Raw genomic sequence first — 22,285 nt, 5'->3', positions numbered from 1 at the left:
TTAGTTACATTAGTTCATGCATATTGCTTAATGGGGGATGTTATGTTTTCATAGCTATAGTGCAATTTTTAGATGGTCGCATAAGTTTGAAAACATCAAATTTGAACAAGCATAACTTGATAAAGTGTGAAAACAGACAGGTAGGTGAAATGAAAACAAAGCAACACATGTTCTGCCTCCGCCCTGATCTTGGATTGAACCAATGGCGTGCTAGAAAACCACCCGGAAGACCCGCCCACCTGAATGAGGCAGACAAACATGGCAGCTTCCACCGACAGCGCGATGGACATTTCAGCATCTATCTCTGGCATTTTGAATGAAAAATACTGCCCTAATCATTTACAGGTTTTAAAAACGTTTACATCTGCGTTACGGGATCAGGAATACAGGTGCGGGTGAAGTTGTTTGTTGCCTTTTCAACCATAAACCCAGGTTTTTAGTTTAACGCTACCTGCTAAACTAGCTTAAATCAACTGACTAACGGTAGCTTTTGTCAAATGTGAACGTACCGCTGCATCGACTGTTTAATTCCCTTTATCCAGTCATTTTAGCGTCGCACATTAAACAGTTAGTTGGCAAGTTTAGCCAGCCAGCCAGCCGGTTACATTTAGTTATTTTCACTTTCCTGGCTGTTTAACTTTAGATGATACTGGTAGTTGGGCATGACAGGCTCTTGAAGGACAGATATCAGCAGTAACGGTGACTTGACCTCACTACAAAGGAACCTTCTCACATTACACATAATTAATTTAAAGCTCACATCTCCAGTGTTTGGTGTTTTCTAGCGCATAAACCTATCCATGTAACCTTCTCTGTTGTTACATGTATGATATTGAGTAATGTTATTTTTTTTATTTTGTAACGGTTTTTATTACTAAAGTCCTTTTGATTAACTATCCATTCATCACTCTATTATTCAAGTGAAGTTCATTTATTGACATGGGCCCTCATCACAAGCATGTCTCAAAGGACTTTACAGAGAACAAGCCTACCTAGATCTAACTAATCACCAATCAGTCACAAAATAGCATGTTGAAAAGACATAACAGGCCTACCTAGCCTAGCCTAACCAGCACCGCCAACCATAGACCCTCAGTGAAGACAAGGAACTCCCAAGAAAACCTTATTAGGAATAAAAAATGGCAGAAACCTTGGCCCGGGTGTTCAGTCATCTATTCATTCACCGTGACTATGAAACACATCTCTTAACATGCCTTGTGCTTCCAGAGATGCTGTGGAGGAGGAGGCGTTCTGCAGCCTCCTGAAGGTCTTGTCGGGGCTGTGTGAGGAGCTGCAGTCTGCCGCTGGAGAGGATGATGGTCTGCAGCTTCAGATGGCTGCCGAGTGCTTCAGGGGCCAGAGGAACGCCTGCGTCCAGAGCGCACGCAACCAGGTGCTGCTCAGGTAACACGGTGGATTTCAGTTACAGTGCGATGTTAGACAGATAGTACAAACAATTTAGATAATACATAATATGCGCAGCATGTATGTCTTGTGGCTGCATTGCATTCTGGTCTATTGAGGCTACTGTTGGTGGAGAAATTGGTTTCTCTGCCTCTTCTACAATGGGCTTCTTCCTGTACAATTGTTGAATGTTGGTCCAAAATGGTGTGTCTATAAAGAATAGAGCTGCAACGATTAATCGATTAATCCATTAGTTGTCAACTATTAAATGGATCGCCAACTATTTTGGTAATCGATTAATCGGTTTGAGTAATTTTTTAAGAAAAATAAGTCAAAATTCTCCGATTCCAGCTTCTTAAATGTGAATATTTTCTGGTTTCTTTACTCCTCTATGACAGTAAACTGAATATCTTTGGGTTGTGGACAAAACAAGACATTTGAGGACGTCATCTTGGGCTTTGGGAAACACTGATTGACATTTTTCACCATTTTCTGGCATTTTATAGACCAAACAACTAATCGATTAATCGAGAAAATACTCGACAGATTAATCGACAATGAAAATAATCGTTAGTTGCAGCCCTAATAAAGAAGCGCTTGCTCTTTGATTCTGAGGGACTGACACCAAAACCTGATGTTTACTGTTTTTTTTAGAAAGCTGAAAATGTTTCTGCTCTCAAACTCCATTGTATCCATGCTGGAAATGTCTCAACATGACGTCACTTTGTCTACGTTTAGTCAGTGTTAAAGTGTTTTACGGTGGATTTTTCCATTAAACTTCACCACAAGCTTACAGAGTAGCCTAACTGAGTATATTTGTCAAAGTACAGGAATGCAGGTCTAACATCGTATATTTTAGCATGTTTAATCACAAAATTATGAAACACAGGAGTGAAATGATAAAACACAGAAAGAGGGGAAAAATCTAATTTGCACATGAAAGGTAAAAACTCCAAGGGGCTTATATATCACCTTAAAAAAGACAAAAAGGAAACAACTGGGGAATGCGCCAAGTCGTATGTAAAGAAACCTAACCCTAACCAGCCTGGGACCTTTGTTGCATGTCATCCCCGTCTCTCTCCCATCTTTCCTGTTTCTTTCCACTGTGGACTATCCAATAAAGCCGAAATACCATCAAAATAATTTTTGCCAAAAGAAACAAGCAAAGAAATCAAGATAACATGCAAAGATGCAACTAAACATAAGAAGGTGAGAAAATAATGCTCTTTTCTTTCATCTTTCTTTCATTCAGGGAGCTTGGTTTCATAGACGTTTCCCTTAAAATCTTGAGCTTGCTCCAGACCATAAATTTGGAGGGCAGAGACGGCATATTTGAACGTAAGTCTTTAATTAGCTCATCACTCCCTAATGAAATGAGCTGACCTGCATAGCCGTCCTATTTAATAGTAACCTATTTTTTCTCAATCCTACCCATCCGCCCCGGTCCAGCTCTTCGTTGTGGGATCCAGTTCCTTGGAAACTTAGCTGTGGGAAACCAAGAGTGCAAAGATGACATTTGGCAGCTGAGCTTTCCAGATCCTCTCCTGTAAGTTTTGTACTTGTGTGTCACAGTCGCTTTGAGAAACCTCATCTATGTTGTTAACACAGTATACAATGCTGCTACAGAGTTGTTACACAGCTACTTCAGAAATGCAGCATCATGAAATCAGTGCTTTTATTCCTCAAAACTTTATGACAGACCCAGGTAGCCAAACATTCGTCCTCACAGTAAATTAACCTAGCATGTGTGTACAGGCAGCTGCTTAGCGTTGATGATGAGAAGACAGTGAGCTACGCCTCCATGGTGCTTCACACCTGTCTGGATGAAGCCAAGGTGGAACAGCTGGCTGAGCCAAACAACATCCACCTGGCGCTCAAGGTGATGGAGCTCTGCAGGACCCAACCCGACCTGGACTGGACGTAAGTTTGTGTGTGTGTGTGTTGGTGTATGTGGTATGTGCATAAATAACAGAAAACGAGGTCTAAGAAATTGTATGTGCAAATTATGTATAGCTGTGTGTATCCTTCAAAGGAATGATCTACTACTTCAGGATGTATTTTAATGTCTATGGCTTGAATTGTTAGTAAAGTTCTTGTTTTTTTGTTGTTGTTTTTTTTAACAGGGTTTTGATTGCGACCCAGCACTTCCTCAAGTCCTCAGCTCTGGTGGAGAACATGTACTCAGGGATGTCTCATCTGGAGAGGTAATACCTCTATGGAGCTACAGAGGAATCCACAGTGTTCAATACTAAATGTCATTGTGATTGATTACCTTGTCGATAGACTTGTCTTGCATTACACAGAAACTGATCAGCTGACACAGACAGTCCATTAAAGCTCTAAGTAATGACTTTACTGAATGCAGACCATTGATTTCAGTCTCAAACTATCCTCCTCCATGCTCTGTTAAAGCAATGAGTTATCTCTAGCAGCCGGAAAAGAAGTAATGCTGATAGTACTTAAATGTGTAGTTTAGTATAGGTGTGTGTGTGTATTTCAGAGTTACTCTGCTAGAGCTGCTGTCAGCCCAGCTAGGAGAGGGGGACTCGGAGGACAGCGGCATCCCGCCCAGCGTGGCTCGTTTCCTGGCCTGTTGCTTCCAGAAAGGCTGTGGAGCCGTGCTGACGCTCGCCTCTGGTTCTGCTTCCAGCGATGAGGTACAGCTACTAAATCTCTGACCTGTGTAGCTTCCACAGTCCTCAGAAACTGGGATTATCACAGTATTTGTTGCAGTAGAGCCCTATAATCAGGTTTTTAGCCTCATGGAGTTTATTTACAGTAGATTCTTTAAAATCACATTTAAAGAATTTAATTGAAAGGCAGGCATGTTTTGGGCATCCACATCTCTTTACCTATGGATGGAAACGAGTGTAGGCAGGACTAAAATGTAAAATCAATCAGCCATCAATTTCTTGGCCAAACTGCATCTACGCTGAATTCATAGGCTATCAACAGAGTAACGTCTTAACTGCCTACCAAAAGTAAAGAGGCACAACTCCCCGCTTGAAAATGTGCACATTTACTGGTAAATTTATATATTTACCATTTTCCCACATTTACCGTAACATATATATGAGGACTGTGATTTAAGTTATATGAACCTTTTGAGGAGCTTTTCTCAGTTTTTAGTTTTATCAGAAACTCCAATTCCTGAATTGGCCAAATAGAAAATGAACAGAGCCCAGCACTGCCAAGGACATCTGGTTACCCCACAATACATCCCATCTTTTTAATAAGACGGACACCTGTTGGTTGTAATCCCCTGTGTGTCCTGCAGGAGGCGCTGACAGTGATCAGTCTGCTGGACGTGCTCTGTGAGATGACCTCAGACCACAGCCAGTTCATGTTCCTGCAGGACCATCCTGAGCTCCTCACCACCACCGTTGGTAAAAACAAACATAGACTCACACAGAGCTTGTGATCTGGGCTGCCAAAACTGGAGCCTGTGGGCCAAATCTGGTCCTCCCAAAATATTTGTGGCACTCCAAAGGGTTCCAGAGAATGATAAATTATTATATACAGTACTGTGCAAAAGTCTTAGGCACATGTAAAAAAAAATCCATAAAGCAAAGATGCTTTCAAAAATAATGAAATGAAAAGTTTCTCCATCCATATCAAAGACATGTACTACAAAGAGCAGTCTACTGACCCACTAATGCAGAAAACAAATAAACATCAAAGATACATTTTATATAAAAAAGATAGGGTGCCTAAGACTTTTGCACAGTACTGTATGTATATGTATTTTTCATTTTGAAGAGTGATTTTTGAATTGATCAAATTATTTTGAGTTAAATTTCTAATCATCTTTATGGTATAAGAGATGAGAAACTGTTGTGTCAACAGGTTTACACACATTTGAAGTCATCAAAAAAACCCAGAATAGGATTTTGTTGTGAACAAATCACTTACTCGGGCAAAACTGAAAATGTAACTACAGTAAATGTGACTTAACAAATGGGACAGAAATCAAACAGAAAATTCCAACACCATTTGAGTTGTTTGCGGTAGCGGGTTGACCTTAAGCTTGGTGTAAATAAAATGTCTGACTCCTTTACATTTTCTCTCCAGAGCTCCTGGAGCAGGTCCATGCCTTAGGGAAGGCCAGTAAGAATGTCTTCAGTACTGCTCAGAATTTCTCCTCCTTCAGCCCCGGTGAAGATTGTTCCTCCTCCTCTCCCTCCATCAGCTTCAAGGCCCACCTCATCAGACTGATAGGAAACCTCTGCCACAGCAACGGCAACAACAAGAACAAGGTTTGGATTGGATTGGGTGGGTAGGGGGGTGGGTGGATGGATGAATGAACAGATGAATGAATGGATTAATACATTTAATTACCAATGTCATAAACCCACCTTATAATTAGGTTGATGCTGCATCACAATACATCACAAACGATGGAAAAACGGAAGAAAAATGAATGAAAAGGTTCATGCATTCTGCTAGATGTTGAACACATTTGACTGAAAGTTTGAAGAAGTATGAAAAATTCATTTGATAATCATCGTGTTTTAAACATTTTGGTATTGCCCAAAAATTCTGGAAAGGTTTGGAATTATTGGAAATATTGTTGTTTGGTCCAGAAACACACATGAATTCAGCTTTTTTGCGGCTGTAAACCCGCTGCCATTTCACATACTGAGAAATGGCAGTGAAGAATAATTTTCAGCTGTACTGTGATATGCCCTGGCACTGTCGGCATGTGTCACAACTGAAATCTTTGAATTCTGTCAAGAAATTAAGGTTTGGAAAAAGTATGGAATTTGGAAATGGAAAATGACTAGGATCCCTGAATTGGACAGACTAGAATCTGGTTGCATTTAAAATCCCCCATCGAAGATTCCTAGATTCCTCTTGCTTACTTTTACCCTTTTGTAATCCTCTTTTCTAACCTATTGGGATCCCTCCTTTTGATTAGATCTAGGGCCTCTTAAGATTTAGTGAGCACCCTTCATCAGCCTGACACAATAGGGTCAAAGGTCAATAAGATCAAGTGTGAGAGGTCAGCTAATTTCCTTTTCACAGCTTCTGGATTCCCGAAGGCACAACTGAGAAGTGCTAGTGGGTCTTAATGGAGCAGGAGTGTGTGTGTGTGTGTGTGTGTGTGTCTGTCTGTCTGTCTGTCTGTCTGTCTGTCTGTCTGTCTGTCTGTCTGTCTGTCTGTGTGTATACCCGTGCCTGCAAGTGAGCGGGTGCTTGCAACACAGCAACTTGTTGGTTTTACATTGAAATGAGAAAAATTTCCTCGCTCATTCCCCCCAATTGGTTTCTCCCCATCACCATCTGTCATCATCTCTCACCGTAACATAAAACACAGATAGATAATAAAGGGGATGGGAAGAAACTGGCTTGAGACGGCGTGTATCAGTGGCTCAATATAGGCTCAATCCCACTTAATAAAAACAGATCTGTGGAATGCTTGTGGGATGGCCACCCTCGGCTGGCCCCGCCATAATATTTACGGACGCTGATCGGTGGTCTGTCAGTGGTCAGAAATCACCCCATATCTGTTTTCACATAAGATCTCTTCCAGTAAACCAATGTCATTCTGTTCACCTTTGGGACAGATTGTAATTTAAGACGTGCATGCAAAACATTGAGTTGTGTGTGCAGGGTTGAAGTCGGGGTCCAGTCCCTTGTTATTCATCTCTTTATGGGTTTGGACATAATGTAAGCAACTTCAGACAATAATTTTGAAAGTGGAAAATGCAGAATTGGGTGCCTGTGCTCGTCAGCGACTTTGTTTCTTTGACAGTTTAAACGACATTTCCATTTTCTGAAACTCAGCACTTCCTCTTGTTCTGGTGCTCCTACCAATATGTTTAGAGGGTAACCGCAGAAGGCAAGCCTAGACAATAATTAAGCCTATAGAATTAGACACGTGATACAGAGCAGATCACCCTGTTGTGACGGCCATAGACCAACCCACAACCACATAGCTGCTTTTCCATGAAGTGAGGCTCTCCTGAGGACAGGGACACTCATGTTGACTCCATGTTGTTTTTTCGTGTAGACACTTTGGCTGTAGCACAACACTTTAATGTATTCCCCGTAGTCTTGAATCTTGAAAACCACTTACATTGTACTTACCATAATTCACATTTTCAGGCATTATATATCCATTGCGTATATATAGATTTGTACTGACTTTCTCTGCACTTTGAAAAAGTCAGTGTGAGATTACACTGTGTGACCATATGTTACAATTCATTGTAAACCTTCTCTGTTAGAATTCAATTTAATAGTTTTGATTAAGAACCTGTTTTTATTGAGAACAATACCCATTGGTGCTGTGAATGCTGTCAAAAAATGTTAAAATCTTTTTTTTTATATTAGCCTAAGGACATTTTATCAAGAAAATCAATATTGAATGGCCCGATACATGGTGCAGTCTATTTAGAAAAGCAAATATATAGATGTTACTCAGAGAATAATTTACCTTATCACACAATGAAATGACACAATACAAGCAAATAGTAAACATGTTGTCCCCCACCAGTGATGTAGTTCCACCCTTCGGTCAGTCAGTGATTGCGAGTAAAATTGTATAAGAATTTTCGTATGGGACAATGAAAGGACAGATTGACCATATATTTCTGTTGCCTACTCTCCTCAGAATTAGGCTTACAAGTTATATCTTGAAATGTAGTAACTGTAATTGTCCTGTTTTTACTCAATACAGTACAAAATTATGGAAGCCGAGAACAGCCGTGCTTGCAATTCTTTTTTTTTAATGCTGTTTTCTCGAGACCACGAGTTAATTATCTCGTTATCTCGAGAAAACGAGCTTTGTTATCTCGAGATAACGAGATAATCAACCCGTTATCACGAGAAAACAAAATGTTGTTTCCTCTTATTACTTATAATGTTTATCAGAGATCAGGAGTGCCATGCCAGCATGCATAAATGGCGTCTTGACAACTGTAGCAACTGATTTAAGCTGAAAATGTCAAGGCATAAATGTGTAGTTTTGTTTGCTGCAGTTACGTTGTTGTCAGTTGTCAAGACGCCATCTATGCATGCTGGCATGGCACTCCTGATTTCTGATAAAAATTATAACTAATAAGAGGAAACGACATTTTGTTTTCTTGTGATAACGGGTTGATAACTCGTGATCTTGAGAAAACGAACTTTGTGATAACGGCATTAAAAAAAATAATTTCAAGCACGGCCGTTCTCGGCTTCCGTACGAAATATAAGAACTACAATACGCAATAAATACAATCCGTACATTACACAATGTACACTACAATACAATTTATAATACAATATACAATATCACATACAACACCAGGAGCGTGAGTATTATGAATAATATAAATGCTAAATGATAAGTGATATATGGTATTGCACAGTAGGTAAGTGGTAATATGATATAAGTAGTCAACACTGACGTGGCAGTGCAGTGATGAGTGCAATAACAGTACAACAGTCCAACAACTGTACAATAACTACAGTGTCTTGGGGTTAGAGGTTTGCCCAAAAATTCTCCATTCTTCTACACATCAACCCAGTCTGATGTCTCCAAGTGTGTAGCATGTGTAGACTATTACCTATATTACCTATGATAACTTTCACTGTATTGCTTTACCACTGAGTCCCCATTCATTGTCCCGCACATTGTATGATAACTTAAACTGTATGACCTGCTTTACCACTGAGTCCCCATTCATTGTCAATGCCGCCCCCTAGCGGCACAAAGTCAACATTACAGTGTGACTAATGAATGAACGAACGAACGGACGAACAGACGGAGACCGATCCATAGTCCCCCCATTGGTGGGGGACAAAAATGGGCTTTCATTCAGCAAAGAAATATGTTGAAAAAAGTGTTTTTTAAGTTAAATTCAAGTATTGTAACTGGTATCACAAGTATATATATATTTTCAATGATACCCTGCACAAATGGATAGCAAAGTGAGCATAGAGAATTGTGACCCATATATACCAGTCTACTTTTCCACATCTTAACGAACTTCTTTCCTCTCCTCAGGTGAGAGAATTGGAAGGCATCCCCCTCATCTTGGACAACTGCAACATAGACAGCAACAACCCTTGTATCCTTTGTTAGCAGTAGCTGATGATCTGGAAGTACAAATGCAGATTAACTGTGTTTATGTATATCTCAAGTATATCTGTATCATCATCATCACCATCTTAGTTTAGGCCCCTACCGCCAGTCTCATCCTCAACCCCCTAATCCTGCTACCGGTCTGCATTAGCTGGCCAAAGTGAGGGCATCGTGCCAGGTTATCTTTTCACTGGGTCATTAGTCTGAGCCTGCCTGTGTCTCCATGCCCTAACACACACACACACAGACACACACACACGCACGCACGCACACACACACATGTACACACACACACACAGGGTGTTGTAAATGTGTTCTATCACAACACAAAACCCCCTCCCTGCATATTTTAGAATGAACATGCCCTGTCCATGAAAGTCAATTGACTGAAACATATTTTTTCTCTCCTTTACTTTGTAAAATATAAAAGAGCATTAGTGTGTGGGGCCATCCGTTTACTCAGCGACCTAAGGCGCATACCATGCACTCATCCTTAGACATCCTTAGTTAGACATCCAAAACTTGTCGCCTGTGTTGATTATCTTATATTTCTCTCCCCCTTTCTATTTTTCTTGTCTTTATTATCAAATAAAAAAAAAAAATAGTGATGTGCCAAAACAGTCGACTAGTCATTCGTGAGGATGTGCAGCGATGTTGATGATGATGATGATGATATTATTAGCTTTTTTCTTTTTACTTTCTAATCTTTGCACATCTGTTCAAATGTACATTTTTGTGAAAACACACAGTTCATGCCTGTTTTTAATGGTTAATATTAGTTATTAGCTATTTTTTTAAGTTATGTGGCCCATAGCCCAATAAGCTTACGCTGAATTTCGGCATTTAGTATACACCGACTAGTCGATTTGTCGTTCAGAGTTCATCTAGTCAAACATGAAAAAGTAGACTTTTGCAAAAATACCAGAAAGAACACAAGTGTTTTTAAATCTTCCATTTGTTTCAATTTGATTCTCCAGAATTGAAATTCTTACATTGTCTCCATCTGTCACCTGCTGGTATCCTTAACGTTTGCGTCCGCTCTAGTCATCAGCCAGTGGGCCATCTTCGCCATCAGGAACCTTCTGGAACACAACAAGGAGAACCAGGAGCTGGTGGCCGCGCTGGAGAGCCGCGGCACCGCCGACTACTCCGCCCTCAGGGAATTGGGCTTCCAGGTGGAGGAGCGAGACGGCAGCCTGCTGCTCAAACCTGTGAAGAAGGACACTTAAAAACCTCGTAGGAGCAGCTAGGAGAGAGGAGGCCCTCAACCCCCAAGCAGGTTTTCATGTTCTGTATTTATTTAGAAAGAAATAAAGTACATATATGTGCTTGCATATGCATGTGCACACATGTACTCGTAGTCGTGCTACAGGTTTCATTCACACCAGCTAATACTTAAGCTTTGCCTCAGGGTGAATCTCTCCTCCGTTATCAAACCCGTGAGTTTTGTGCCTGTCCAGAATGATTGACAGTCAGACTGCCGATAGAGCCAATTGAAAAGTGGTTTTGAATTAGATGAAAGATGATATTTCTACCGCAGGAGTGAGTTTAACTGACTTTTCTACCTAAGTTATGCTAGCACTCAGATGGGGCTTAAGGTATTCTCGGTACACAAAGCGCCCATGGGTTCCCCCCTGGTATAAAAGCAGGGGTCAATAGGTCAGGAGCTGATGTTTTGTCTTAACCTAAGTCTGGGAAATGAAGAGTCTGTGAGAAAGGGGAGCCCATGCTGGTACCTTTTGGTGAAGCTGGTGGATTGTGGTCTAATCCAGAGACAAAGAGCTCCACAGTGTCCTGGCTTTTCACCTCTCAGAAACACCGGTGTTACCAGCAGGGGTTTGGGTTTAATCGCAGACTCACAGCGACTTCTGCAGTAACCAGTGAAACAGAGAATGACCAAAACATGATGTAATCAGACCCCCTCCCCCCCCCTCCGCCCCTCTCTCTTATATTATATACACACACACACACACACACACACACACACACACACACACACACACACACACACACACACACACACAAACAAACACACACCTAATTACATGGTGTTGCCTTTGCCAGAGGTATGAAGGCTTTGGGTATATATTTTTTTTCCTCATACTAACATACTTTTTTCCCATAAAACTTCTTTGTGAATGACTATGTAAACAGACTTAACTGTAAGCTAAGCATAACTTAACTATAACTACTTTGAAAGTGGAAAATGCAATACTAAAAGTATTGCTGACACTGTGCATGTGTTTTCATTTGAAAACAACGCTCGAAATATGAGCTTTTCACCATATTCCTGCTTGCTTTTGCAATGCTTCATCGTATTAAGGTTGTATATTACGGTGAAACGTTTTATAGTCAGAATAGTGTAGTGTACTTTTATTCTGCCTCTTGCGTTTCTGCCTTATTGCACAGTACTGTAGATAAGTACTGTTGACAGAGACATGAAAGGCATGAGAGAGCAAACTCACAACATTGAGTTTATGGTATGCACCTTAGACTACTTGTCTTTGGAGCATCCCATGTCTCTTCACTCCAAGCAAACTATATTCCAGGTAAACCAAGCTGCGTAGACTTTTAGAGATTTAGAGAGATTTAAATACCTTCGATTTAGCAGAAGCTCTGTGTGCGTTTTGTGTGTGTGTGTGTGTGTGTGTGTGTGTGTGCATGTGCGCTCGCTCTCTAGATCAGTGATTGTGATTCTGGATCAGTAGACGACGGATGAGTGCGTAGCGACAGCGAGTGTCCGATGAGTGGGTGAATGAGTGAGAGAGTGAATCAGACCAGAAGCATTAGTTTGCAGAATGACATCCCTCCCTCCTCCTCCCATTGCTGGATAAGCTGAACGGTCCTGACACCTCAACAATGCCGCGCTTTACCGGCCCGCCCACACCCCGCTCCACCCTGTTTGCTCTGCCTCTGATTTTTAATGACAAAATGTATTGAAACAATCGGCTGGACTCTCCCCTCAATCCGGCGGTATAGTGAAGGGAGCTTATGCGGTTCCGGTCCCCAGGATTTCAGACAACTAACAAAACAGGCTGTTACTTGCGCTCGACTGGCTGGCTGCAATGCTTTTCAGCCCCACAGGAAAGAGCCAGTGAGAGTCAGCCGGGCTGAATGAGGTGGCATGGCCGCGGCCGTCTATTCACCTCCTAACACATCAGTACCACATCGGTCAAGGCCATAGATGCTTCTGTTTCCCATATCAGCATTTTATACCGCAGGCCTCTACTATATCGTATGTGTGCCTTTTTGGTTAACATTCACCTTCAGCAAAAACTTTTGTCAAGGTGTACAGTATATGCCTCATGTTTGGAACAGAACATGTTTATATTCCGCTGAATAAAGTCTTACTGTGTGACAAACGGTGTTTCTGTCTTGTTGTAATGATCTTTCATAAGTAAAGGCCAGACATGACATAAAACTCAAGAAGCACTAAAAGGATGCTCAGATTTTATTGGTGAAAAAAGAATAAAAATACAACTGTCTGTGTTTGTAAGTGATGCAGTGTTTGGTTGTGTCACAAAAGAGATGACCACTTCAGCACAGCTAAACCAGCATGAAATTTCATTAATGAAGAAACCTTTAGTTACAGCTGTATTCCAAAGTAGGACTACGCTTTTAGAAAGCAATGAGTTACTCGTAGTTGCTGAACCCACTAATATGACAACTGGAAACACTAAAATCCTTACAATCTGAAGATACACATTAGTTGCTTGCTGAAACATCCAATGCATTATCTACCTATAGCATCCATTTATTTACTCAATTACTTTACATAGTCGCCACAAAATTTTCAAGACTTTCCAACACTTGATGTATCACCAAGCACTTTCTGGGCTACTTTGAATTGTAAAGGATCGTATTGAGATGGACAATGTGGGCTACTTCTATAGAACACATGTATTATGTACAATTTAGAAACTTTGATCAGAGACAGAAATTCAAAATAATTTGTGGCTCTCAAATCTGAATACAATGACAAAAGAAAACGATTGTAAATAGTGACTGTCCTTTCCAACTATAAATGACATAAAGTGCCATATGTTCCTCATATAAAAATATACTCTTCAAATTGTTTTGTAAGTTATATAAAGCCTAAATAAACATATCTGAATACATAAAGGGTGCTGTCCAAAAATAGCTTTGTGGCCTTTGACCCTCTCATACCCCCATCAGTGTGGTTAGGGCACATGCCATCCACCCAGGCAGGCCTAAACCGCGCTGGAAGGCCTTGTGTAAGCACAGGCCGCGATGTGGAATTCCACGTCTCCGGCGTTCATGGGAATGTTCGATGTATCTGAACCTGATTGCACCTCTATGGCGTTCCAATGAGGCTTACATGCTTTTCTCATAAGTCAAGAGCCCCCCGAAAACAAAACAATGAACACGGTCAGGCTGGATAGCGCTGTTCAAACCAACAAGTTTGAGGCCTAAAATAGTATGTGAGTATTTTGTGCCTCTTTGGTTCTCGGCATAACAAAGGGTATGGGCCCAGCGGGGAAATGTCCATGGGGGATATGTCAGCGCAGCACTCACCAATACAACCCACAACTTGTTGATGTTCTAATGTCCCATGAAAAAGAGAAAGATATGTGACTCTGTGAGTGCAAAATAATAGAGAACTAATCTATAGCTTAACATGCCACTGACAATTGATAATAGATGAAAATTAAAATAGCAGATTTTGCAAAAGCGTTTTGTTCAGTGGCTCAAATGCAATGCCACACGCCTGTAAAAATCAGACACTCCCAGCTTGAAATTTATCAGTAGCAATCGAAGATCATGAGGGAGAAAAAAAAAACGTTAACGAGCAACTGAACTTGCTATCCATACTATAAGACTTAAGTTTGAAAGATATGTTTACATAAATAATTGTTTTTATTTTCAGTGTTCAAACAGAATACAGTGTGAGCGTACAGTTAAAGGTTTTCCACTGCCATTTTACAATCCTCAGCAGAAGCCACTGAAGCTTGACTTTCCTCTTGTCCTCTTACATGGCAGTCAAAAGGCACTTCACTCTTGTACCATTTTTCCAGTTATGGTGTTAAGATAGTACTTCTCCAGATCCAATACGAGACCTTGTTTCTACTCTTGTGAGCGGCGTCTTTTGAAGACTGTAACCAACATCTTGGCATGATGTCTAGGCAGTTGTTTTCTTCCAAATATTTGCTTTGTTGGAGACAAAAAGTGAACGACCAATCCTTGCACTTCATACATACCCTGCAGGATGTTTGTATCACGCCACAGTTTTCTATCGGCACGCAAGAAAACACGTTTCTCAAATGTTCATGTCTATTTTTCAAATATTCTTTCCAAACTCCATATCACATTTCATGTCTTTTTTTTTCTTCAAAAGAATTCCAAATAGGATGTCAAAATGTGCAAAATGATGAATCAATATTTCCAAGTCCTCTTCGAATTCCACTTCCTCATATCCACTCTCATGGCCTTACCTTCGTCCCTTGTCCCTTTTCCCCAGCCTCCCTCAGCGCCCCACTTCCTCGTTCCCTACTTGCAAGTGAACACTTCCGATTTCTCGCTGCAGGTGTTGCACTTGACAAAGCAGCACCACTGGAACTTGCAGTTGCACTGCCAGACTCGTGTGTACTGGTGCGTGTTGTGGCCCCGGCCGCAGCACATCAGGTTGCAGCCGTCCGTGTGGGGTGAGGTGCCATTGCACAGCCTGCCCCGCGTCCCTGTGCTACCCGTGGCTGTGTCCTCCTCGCAGTAGTTGGGCGAGCGCTCCAGGTACACCAGGTCTGTGTCCGTGGGTTTCTGGTAGCCCCGAGCCTCTTTGAGACGCAGGAAGGAAGGCTGGCGGAGCCGCGAGGCCCGGACCGGCTCCACTTGAACTGCTTCACCGTAGCGTTCCTTCAGCAGGTAACCAATCTCTCTGAACTTTGGCAGGGTGGTCCAGCAGGTCTTGGTGGTACAGGAGCCGGACACGCCGTGACATTTGCACTCCAGTTTCATCCTCTCCTCAAGGATCTGACCACACAGAGAGGCAGAGCGTTAGGTCTGTACAAGCTGGATGCTTAAGAAGCACTAAAATCTAAATCTGTGTGATCACAATAGATGGTTATGAAGATCATGTACATGGCAATTTTGAATTCATAGATTCATGCCTTGAATTTGAAAGGGGTTAATAGCAATGGCGTAGCCTCCTAATCTCAAGTCTTTTTTTGGTAGCTTAGACTTTTCCATGGACTACTGCAATAAGGACTAACTTTCACTACACCAACCAGTGTGCCAACTTCATGTCAAAAAACCAAGGGAAAATAACTCATAGCCTAAGGCTGCAGTCTCTAATTAACGTTACCTTTCTTCAGACCGCATAATAGACAGGGAAACTGACCAGAGCTGTTGTGCAACCATACATGTATAAAGTTACACTGTGGTTAAAACTAGATTTATATTGTGATGCCATACAAATACATTCAGCTGACAAAATTGAGACGTGACTGTTTGCCCCACACATCTGATGTTAAATTGTAACCGACTTTGATGTTTGAAATAAAATTACCTTCAGATTTTGATAGTAGATGCACTATCATTGTCATTATCAGAGACTTGAAAAGCAGAATGATTTTTGAGTGGCCAAGCGCATAATCAGAACATCTTGTAACTTGTCTGACCAGAGGACCCGTATTATCAAATCAGCAACTCTATCTGTCTTCCACTGCACGGCTATCAGGTTTTGGAGGAATTGGATCTTGATTTTGGTTGGTTCAGTGTGTGCAGTGGTGCAGAAGCATGGTTTTTGGTGCTGCCACTAAGAAAGGAAGAGAGAGAGACTTGCAATAATATCCTGTATCCTGACTTAATGCTTGGTAATTCAATGAATGGACTGTAGGGCTATGGCACAACTCCATTTGGCAGCTGCGTCTGCCCGGCCTTGCATTCCTCACACTCACGCGCCTGTTCACACATGCACATGCATTGAAAACCTCTGGTGTACATGGACCTTTAGTTCATCAATGATCTTCCCTCCAGAACTTCTCATTATCGTACTATTTAGAGCTAATCCATGGCCCATACATCTAAGAAATCGATTTATTGACCCCATTGTATGCAATGCTAATATTTGTTTTAAAAGAAGAGATTAGTTCTTCTCACACAAAATATAAGTTGAAATCATATCAATCAATCAATTTAACCATTTCTTCATTCTATAACCTTATGGCTATATAGACTAGAGTAAGTTATGGAATTGATCTTTTCACTCACTTTGCTTTAGTCTGTCTGCAATATTACCAGACATTTTTGGGGCAATCCAGCTGGTTACTCGAGATCAATCGAGCCCAGAAAAGGAATTAAATGAATTTATAAAATGGTAATTTGTCCTAAATCTGGTCAGAGTGATTTTGCATGAGTCATCAGGTTACCTTTCGCCCTGCTTCATTATTGTGCAGGTTCATCAGCCGACGGGCGTTTTTCTTGATCTCACGGGCATCTACAAAGCGCCGAGAGAAGTCCACACCGTACTTCACATCAGCGGAGCAGCCACCCCACTTCCAGCCTTCCTCATGATCATGGTAGCCCTGCTTTTCCCGGTCACAGCCACACTGGCTCAAGTTGCCTTGGCTGCAAGCGGCGGTCACTGCGTGGGCGACTCCGGCTGCAGTGATGGCGTAAGTGAACGCTGCCTCCCTGCTACCTAAAGAGAATAGAGCAGAATATGAATACATTTGGTATAAGTTGGACTAGTGTGGTAGTTTGAAAGGGCCTGTGTACGAATCCCGGTCTTGCTATACTGCCACACTTTTCCCTCTATGTACTTCACATCATCTAGACAAAAATGAAATTGTGAAGTATGGTGAATTGCCTAAGAATGTAGGGTTGATATACATTAGCTGACTATAATGTGTAGATTTTGAATATGAGCCTTGAAAATACCCATACAAAGGGATAGGTATAGGGCTACTGATGAGTAATGGACTGTAGGGAGCTGCAGTGGCTATCTGTTAATAAAAATACAAAGTCTATGGATTTTGACTTTGTGCCTTGCTCCAGATATGTGCTCCACTTCAGTAGTCAGTCACTGTTAAAGAGAAAAGCAGTATGGTGAGGACTACAAGAGTCTTTTCCTTTGTCAGGAGCTAGAGACCAAGGGAGAAAACACAAGTAGTGACATCTACTGGCTGACTAGAGGAGTCTTGTCTGAGTCGGCACTCAGAGTACTGCTGAGCCATAATGTTTTTCATCAATGGAGCTTCTCACGCAGCTTAAGTGTCATTCTGTGTCTGTCTTAGGCTAGGCAGTCCACATCATTATTGCAAGTGATACTGCTGTGTTGAATGTTGAAATAATCTGTGGCCAGGCTTGACCGAGATGTTCCCATTTCCGAGCTTTACGTGTCACCATTTGAACTTAAGAATAAACACATTTATATTTATGGCATGGACAGGAAATGAATTTATTGGCATTACAATTGGTCTGTGTAATAGGATATCCCCCCTCTCCAATCAGGATAATGCTGGGCCTCAGTTCTTCTCAACAGCCCAGAGTATTAATGCATGGCGTCTCTGGTGGAGGCGATTCTGATGGCTCCCTTCCAACCTGCCAAACTCACTCTGAGAAGCCATTGGGCCTGCGGTTCCCCTGGTCCATAACTCATAACAAACTCTGAAGTCTTCTCTCATCAGGCTAAATCCATGACCCATTCAGATATATTGTATGGTGAGCGTTTCTCAAGGCATCAGGCCTGTGCAATAGCCAAACAGCCATCTCCTTGCACTGTGATTTGTTTTGATTGTACAGCAATGCATGCAGGGTTCCATTGTTGCCATCCAGCTGCTGTAGCTGACTTCAATTAGTGGTTAGAATGAATCTCTCTGGTCTTTCTCAATGCTTAATGAGTTCACAGGCCCGGCAGGTCAATCACATGAAGTGGTATGGATGGTAGAGACACAAGAGGGGGTATGGTCCTGGCTTAAGCTTCCATTTTTAAAAATGGGCACAGAAATAAAAAAAGGGGAAACAATGTCCGATCAACATCATCTTACGGAGGATTCAGCCAAGAAGCAAGAAAATCTGAGATGTTCAATATCAGTGTTTTTACACTGTCAGTTACTACTGTATAATTAAGTCGTTTTATTTCAGATCCAATAAGATTTCTTCCAGAAAGTTCTGGTTACCTCAAATTGACTACATTTAGAGGAGATGGGGAACAAAGCTGGGTCCAAAGTGTCTCTATTAGCCCTTTTACACGCTGCGAGAGAATAGAGACATTTCCTCTGACAAAAGAAATAAAGGGATCCAGACGTATGTCTGCCTGTCTCCCGTGTAGAAGAAAGTGATTGCTCCCAGAGCTGCTAGATTAAACACGGATCCAAACCCACAGCAAGACCGCAACAAAACATTTCAGAGTAAAATACAATTTATATAAGAGGTTCACATTAGACGTGAACAGGCTTCTGTGAGAAATAAAACTGGGAGGAATGTTGACTAAAACCAGGGACGTGTGTGTTTCTGTGTTTACAGATCACTTAGATTTGATCTACAGGCTCTCAGAAGATGGCACACCCAGATAGGCTTTCGACCGTCTTCTTATGAGGACATTCATGCTTCTTGAGGGAGTCTTCACACTCCATTTAGGACTGCTTTGCTGTGACAGTGGGTGTTGCGAACACAGTCTACAATGACGTCACGCACAGCCAGTTATAGATTGAAACTCCTTCAGGACACTAGCAAGCAGGCCTCGAGTTTCAGTTGTTCGTGTTAGTGTCTAATGGAGGCAGAGATTTCATTGTGGTTATTGCTTGTGGGAGACCGACCAGAAATGCTTTCAATAAAAGTTTCGCCACCCATCTAGGAGGCAATTTCATGCCACTAAGTTGAGCTATGCTGAGCCGAGCTGAGCAGCTCTTTCTCATGCCATTGACCACAGTTACAGGAGGTTTGAGAACAATATGAAAAGACTCTTTAAGACAGGCCGCTTCATACCACAGAGCTGAACGGCACCTGAACTGTGCTGGTCCACATGAATCCTGTTCACATAGCACAGTTCCACCAACTAGTGAATGGGAAATCAGGCCAGGCACAGCTCGGTTTGGTTTGGTTAGGCCAGTTAAAATACATGTTGACACACCCACAGAGAGATTTAAGCACACCAGAGGGGGCTTTGTGTCACCCTGACCACATGTAACATGTATCCGTCCACGCTTATCAAGCCTCCAGTACATTAGTGCTAATCTTAGATCCCCGCTTATCTAATTTATTATGATCTGAGGAGCAAAACTGATTTTAGACTCACTATTCTGATACACTTGCCAAATACAAACCTGGGGTTTTCTCAAGCTGATGTTAAACAAAAGTAAAAATCTGAGTTTTGGCCCAGAGATAGTTGTGTGGTTAAGTCCCCTGCCTGTTGAACCATGTGTGTGCCCCCTCTGGCCATAGGGTCCAACCCACCACAGCTTTCTCTTTCCTGTATCTCCCTAACTCGGTCTACTTCGCTTCTTTCTCACTGTCTAAATTAAGAATGAAAACACTAAAAGTGAGTGTACTGCCCACTCTCCTCCAGTTTTGACAGCCAGGGGCAAACAGACTGACCTACTCTCAGCTCTTGTCCGAAGACAGTCCTCTCCCCCAGGGCTGAGCAGTTCCACCGGCCGTAGCGGAACTGGTATTGACACTCATTGATGCCCAACTGGGCGCCTTCGCCGATGACAATGATGGCGTCGGGGCGACTCTGGCAGAGGGCTCTCTGACGGGGGGCCAGCCCCGGTATCTTGTTGCAGATGATGTTAGCACCCAGAGCGACCACAGAGGACAGCGCCCTAGGCAGAGAGAGACAGGGAGAGATCAGAGGGACGTCCCAGATGGGTAGAAGCACGAAAAGGAGGATTATGTAGAGAGTTTTTACAAGAAACTGTAGGTGGAATACTATCTGGAAAAGCAAGGAGAGACAGGAAGAGATAGGGATACAAAAATTATACTACTATACAAGGCAAATTTTGACATGGATTGAACTCTGGGCCCTTGTTGCAAAATTACTGCTACATTACTACTGATTGGTAAAAAAAATAAATATTAGATTGTTGTCCACCTACAGAATTTAAATCAGTATAGTTTCTATTAAATCTTGTGGGTTTTTTAATCACAGTATCCAGTCTATAGATCTGAAGTAAAAATGGAACCAAATAAAACATAAGACCCATGAGGAGAAGAGATTGCAGGTTGCAGAATCTGCAACTTTAATCACACCATGTGCAATCTAATGGACCTTCATGGAGGCATGACAGAGAACAATAGTTAACTTAGGAAAAGGGTCCAAATCCAATTCATTTTCTGTATGCCTCTCCCCCTCTCTCTCTCTTACAGAAAACATGAACCACCACAGCTATTTTAGGTTTCAGGACCTGCCCATGTTATGAATGAGAGGCATGTATGGTGCAGCAATCATTCTCTTTGTGAGGGCCTGGGTCTTTTAATGTCATAAGAAAGAGCTCATTACATAGGTCTGCGCCTACAGACACAGAGCATGATGTAGGCCAATATTACTCTTTTCCATATGCTACTTTCCAATTATGGCTCTTGTCTGACGAGGTGCGCCTGTGACAAAGTAGTTCCGTTGTAATGCGTAAATCCATAAGATCAGGTTATCTCATTAGTTGTGCACATAACACAGCCTATGGAACACGTACAATCATCATGTAGATTAAATATTAACTTCATTAATTCCGTCATCTCTTTATAATAAGTCTATTTACGACACATTGAATGAATAAAGGACATACCAGTCAAAATTATGGAATGGGTAGAATGAGTGTGGTATAATTCTGTTGTGGAATAAAATGAAATTGATTGAACGGTACAACTCACGCATTTCCAATCCACTTTCCCAATGTTTGGTTGATATTTCTGGATGTTCCAAGTTATATTTGGCCAGTCATTTTCTAAAATACACTCTCTACAACACTCTTGACAACTTAAAAACTTAAAGAAAAAAATTAAAGAACACCTTCCTATGATCATTTACTTCATTTAACAACTCGGAAAATTTACTTCTTAAACTGTAAAAATCGTTTTCTTTCGTAGTAATAAGCACCTGCAAAAACCAGTCACGTTTTTCTACCCGTGATCCAGCTTAAGCATCCAATTTTCAGGTGCGTAATTGGCCAGTTCGCGCATAAGCCACAACTGATTGCCTGCATTATGCGACCTATAAATCCAGCTGACTCTGTTTAAATGGAACAAGTGGGTTTATAAGAGACCTACAGGTAGCTACCGCTGGTGAGGATGAGGAAGATCTGTGGGTAGTAGACGGACAGCCAGCGCACTGCGAGACGAGATGATGAGCATGGTTGCGCATTGAACACAGCGGACTCTGCTGTCTTGCGTTTTGAAAAAGAAGAAAAAAAGAAGATGCGGAATAAAAAAATATATCCTTTTTTAGTCCAGGAGTTTGTCGCAGTAGTGCCGTCTCTTCTTTGCGCTGTTGAGAGTCGGTGTGTTCAGTCGGTGGAGCGGTGGTGCGCTGCAGCAGCTCCAAGCTCCCCTGTCCATGTGTTGGAGACAAGAGGAGGCTTCATCTCTCGGCCAAAGTGTGGTCTGCCACCTGGGCTGATAGAGAGCTGGGGAGGGAGAGAGAGAGAGAGAGAGAGAGAGAGAGAGAGAGAGGGGGAGAGAGGGAGAGAGAGGTGGGGGGTGGAGGGGGTGTTGTGGTGGGTTCCGGATGTCAGATATGCGCAGCTCTCGTCTCCAAAAGTGAGACTGTGCTGTCATTGGCAGGGTGGGAGACAGTGGCCTCTCCCGGTCCATCCAACCCCAGCGTGGGTACATGGATGAGTCTGCACCCCATCCCCA

General features: G+C 42.0%; 2 protein-coding genes across 2 annotated transcripts; one reads left to right on the top strand and one right to left on the bottom strand.

Moving 5' to 3' along the window:
• Positions 1 to 255: 255 nt before the first annotated feature.
• On the top strand, positions 256 to 12,817 carry atxn10 (ataxin 10). The gene is made up of 11 exons (XM_071533644.1): positions 256 to 389; positions 1,228 to 1,404; positions 2,657 to 2,742; positions 2,854 to 2,950; positions 3,160 to 3,324; positions 3,528 to 3,608; positions 3,905 to 4,061; positions 4,682 to 4,790; positions 5,476 to 5,660; positions 9,398 to 9,461; positions 10,520 to 12,817. The coding sequence occupies exons 1-11, from the start codon at positions 259 to 261 to the stop codon at positions 10,702 to 10,704; spliced, it is 1,437 nt and encodes a 478-aa protein (XP_071389745.1). The 5' UTR covers positions 256 to 258; the 3' UTR covers positions 10,705 to 12,817.
• A 2,166-nt stretch (positions 12,818 to 14,983) lies between these two features.
• On the bottom strand, positions 14,984 to 21,781 carry wnt7ba (wingless-type MMTV integration site family, member 7Ba). Its single transcript, XM_071533646.1, is given in 5 exon segments — positions 14,984 to 15,463; positions 16,861 to 17,132; positions 20,030 to 20,256; positions 21,698 to 21,750; positions 21,752 to 21,781. Coding segments are annotated over 5 exon segments (1,062 nt in total).
• Positions 21,782 to 22,285: the final 504 nt, after the last annotated feature.

This window comes from Centroberyx affinis, unplaced genomic scaffold (assembly GCF_046629955.1).
Source record: "Centroberyx affinis isolate AG114_WGS23_722 - 3 ecotype Tasmania unplaced genomic scaffold, CSIRO-AGI_Caff_v1 ptg002386l_1, whole genome shotgun sequence".
Lineage (NCBI taxonomy): Eukaryota > Metazoa > Chordata > Actinopteri > Beryciformes > Berycidae > Centroberyx > Centroberyx affinis.
This window is presented reverse-complemented; position numbering and strand designations above follow the sequence as displayed.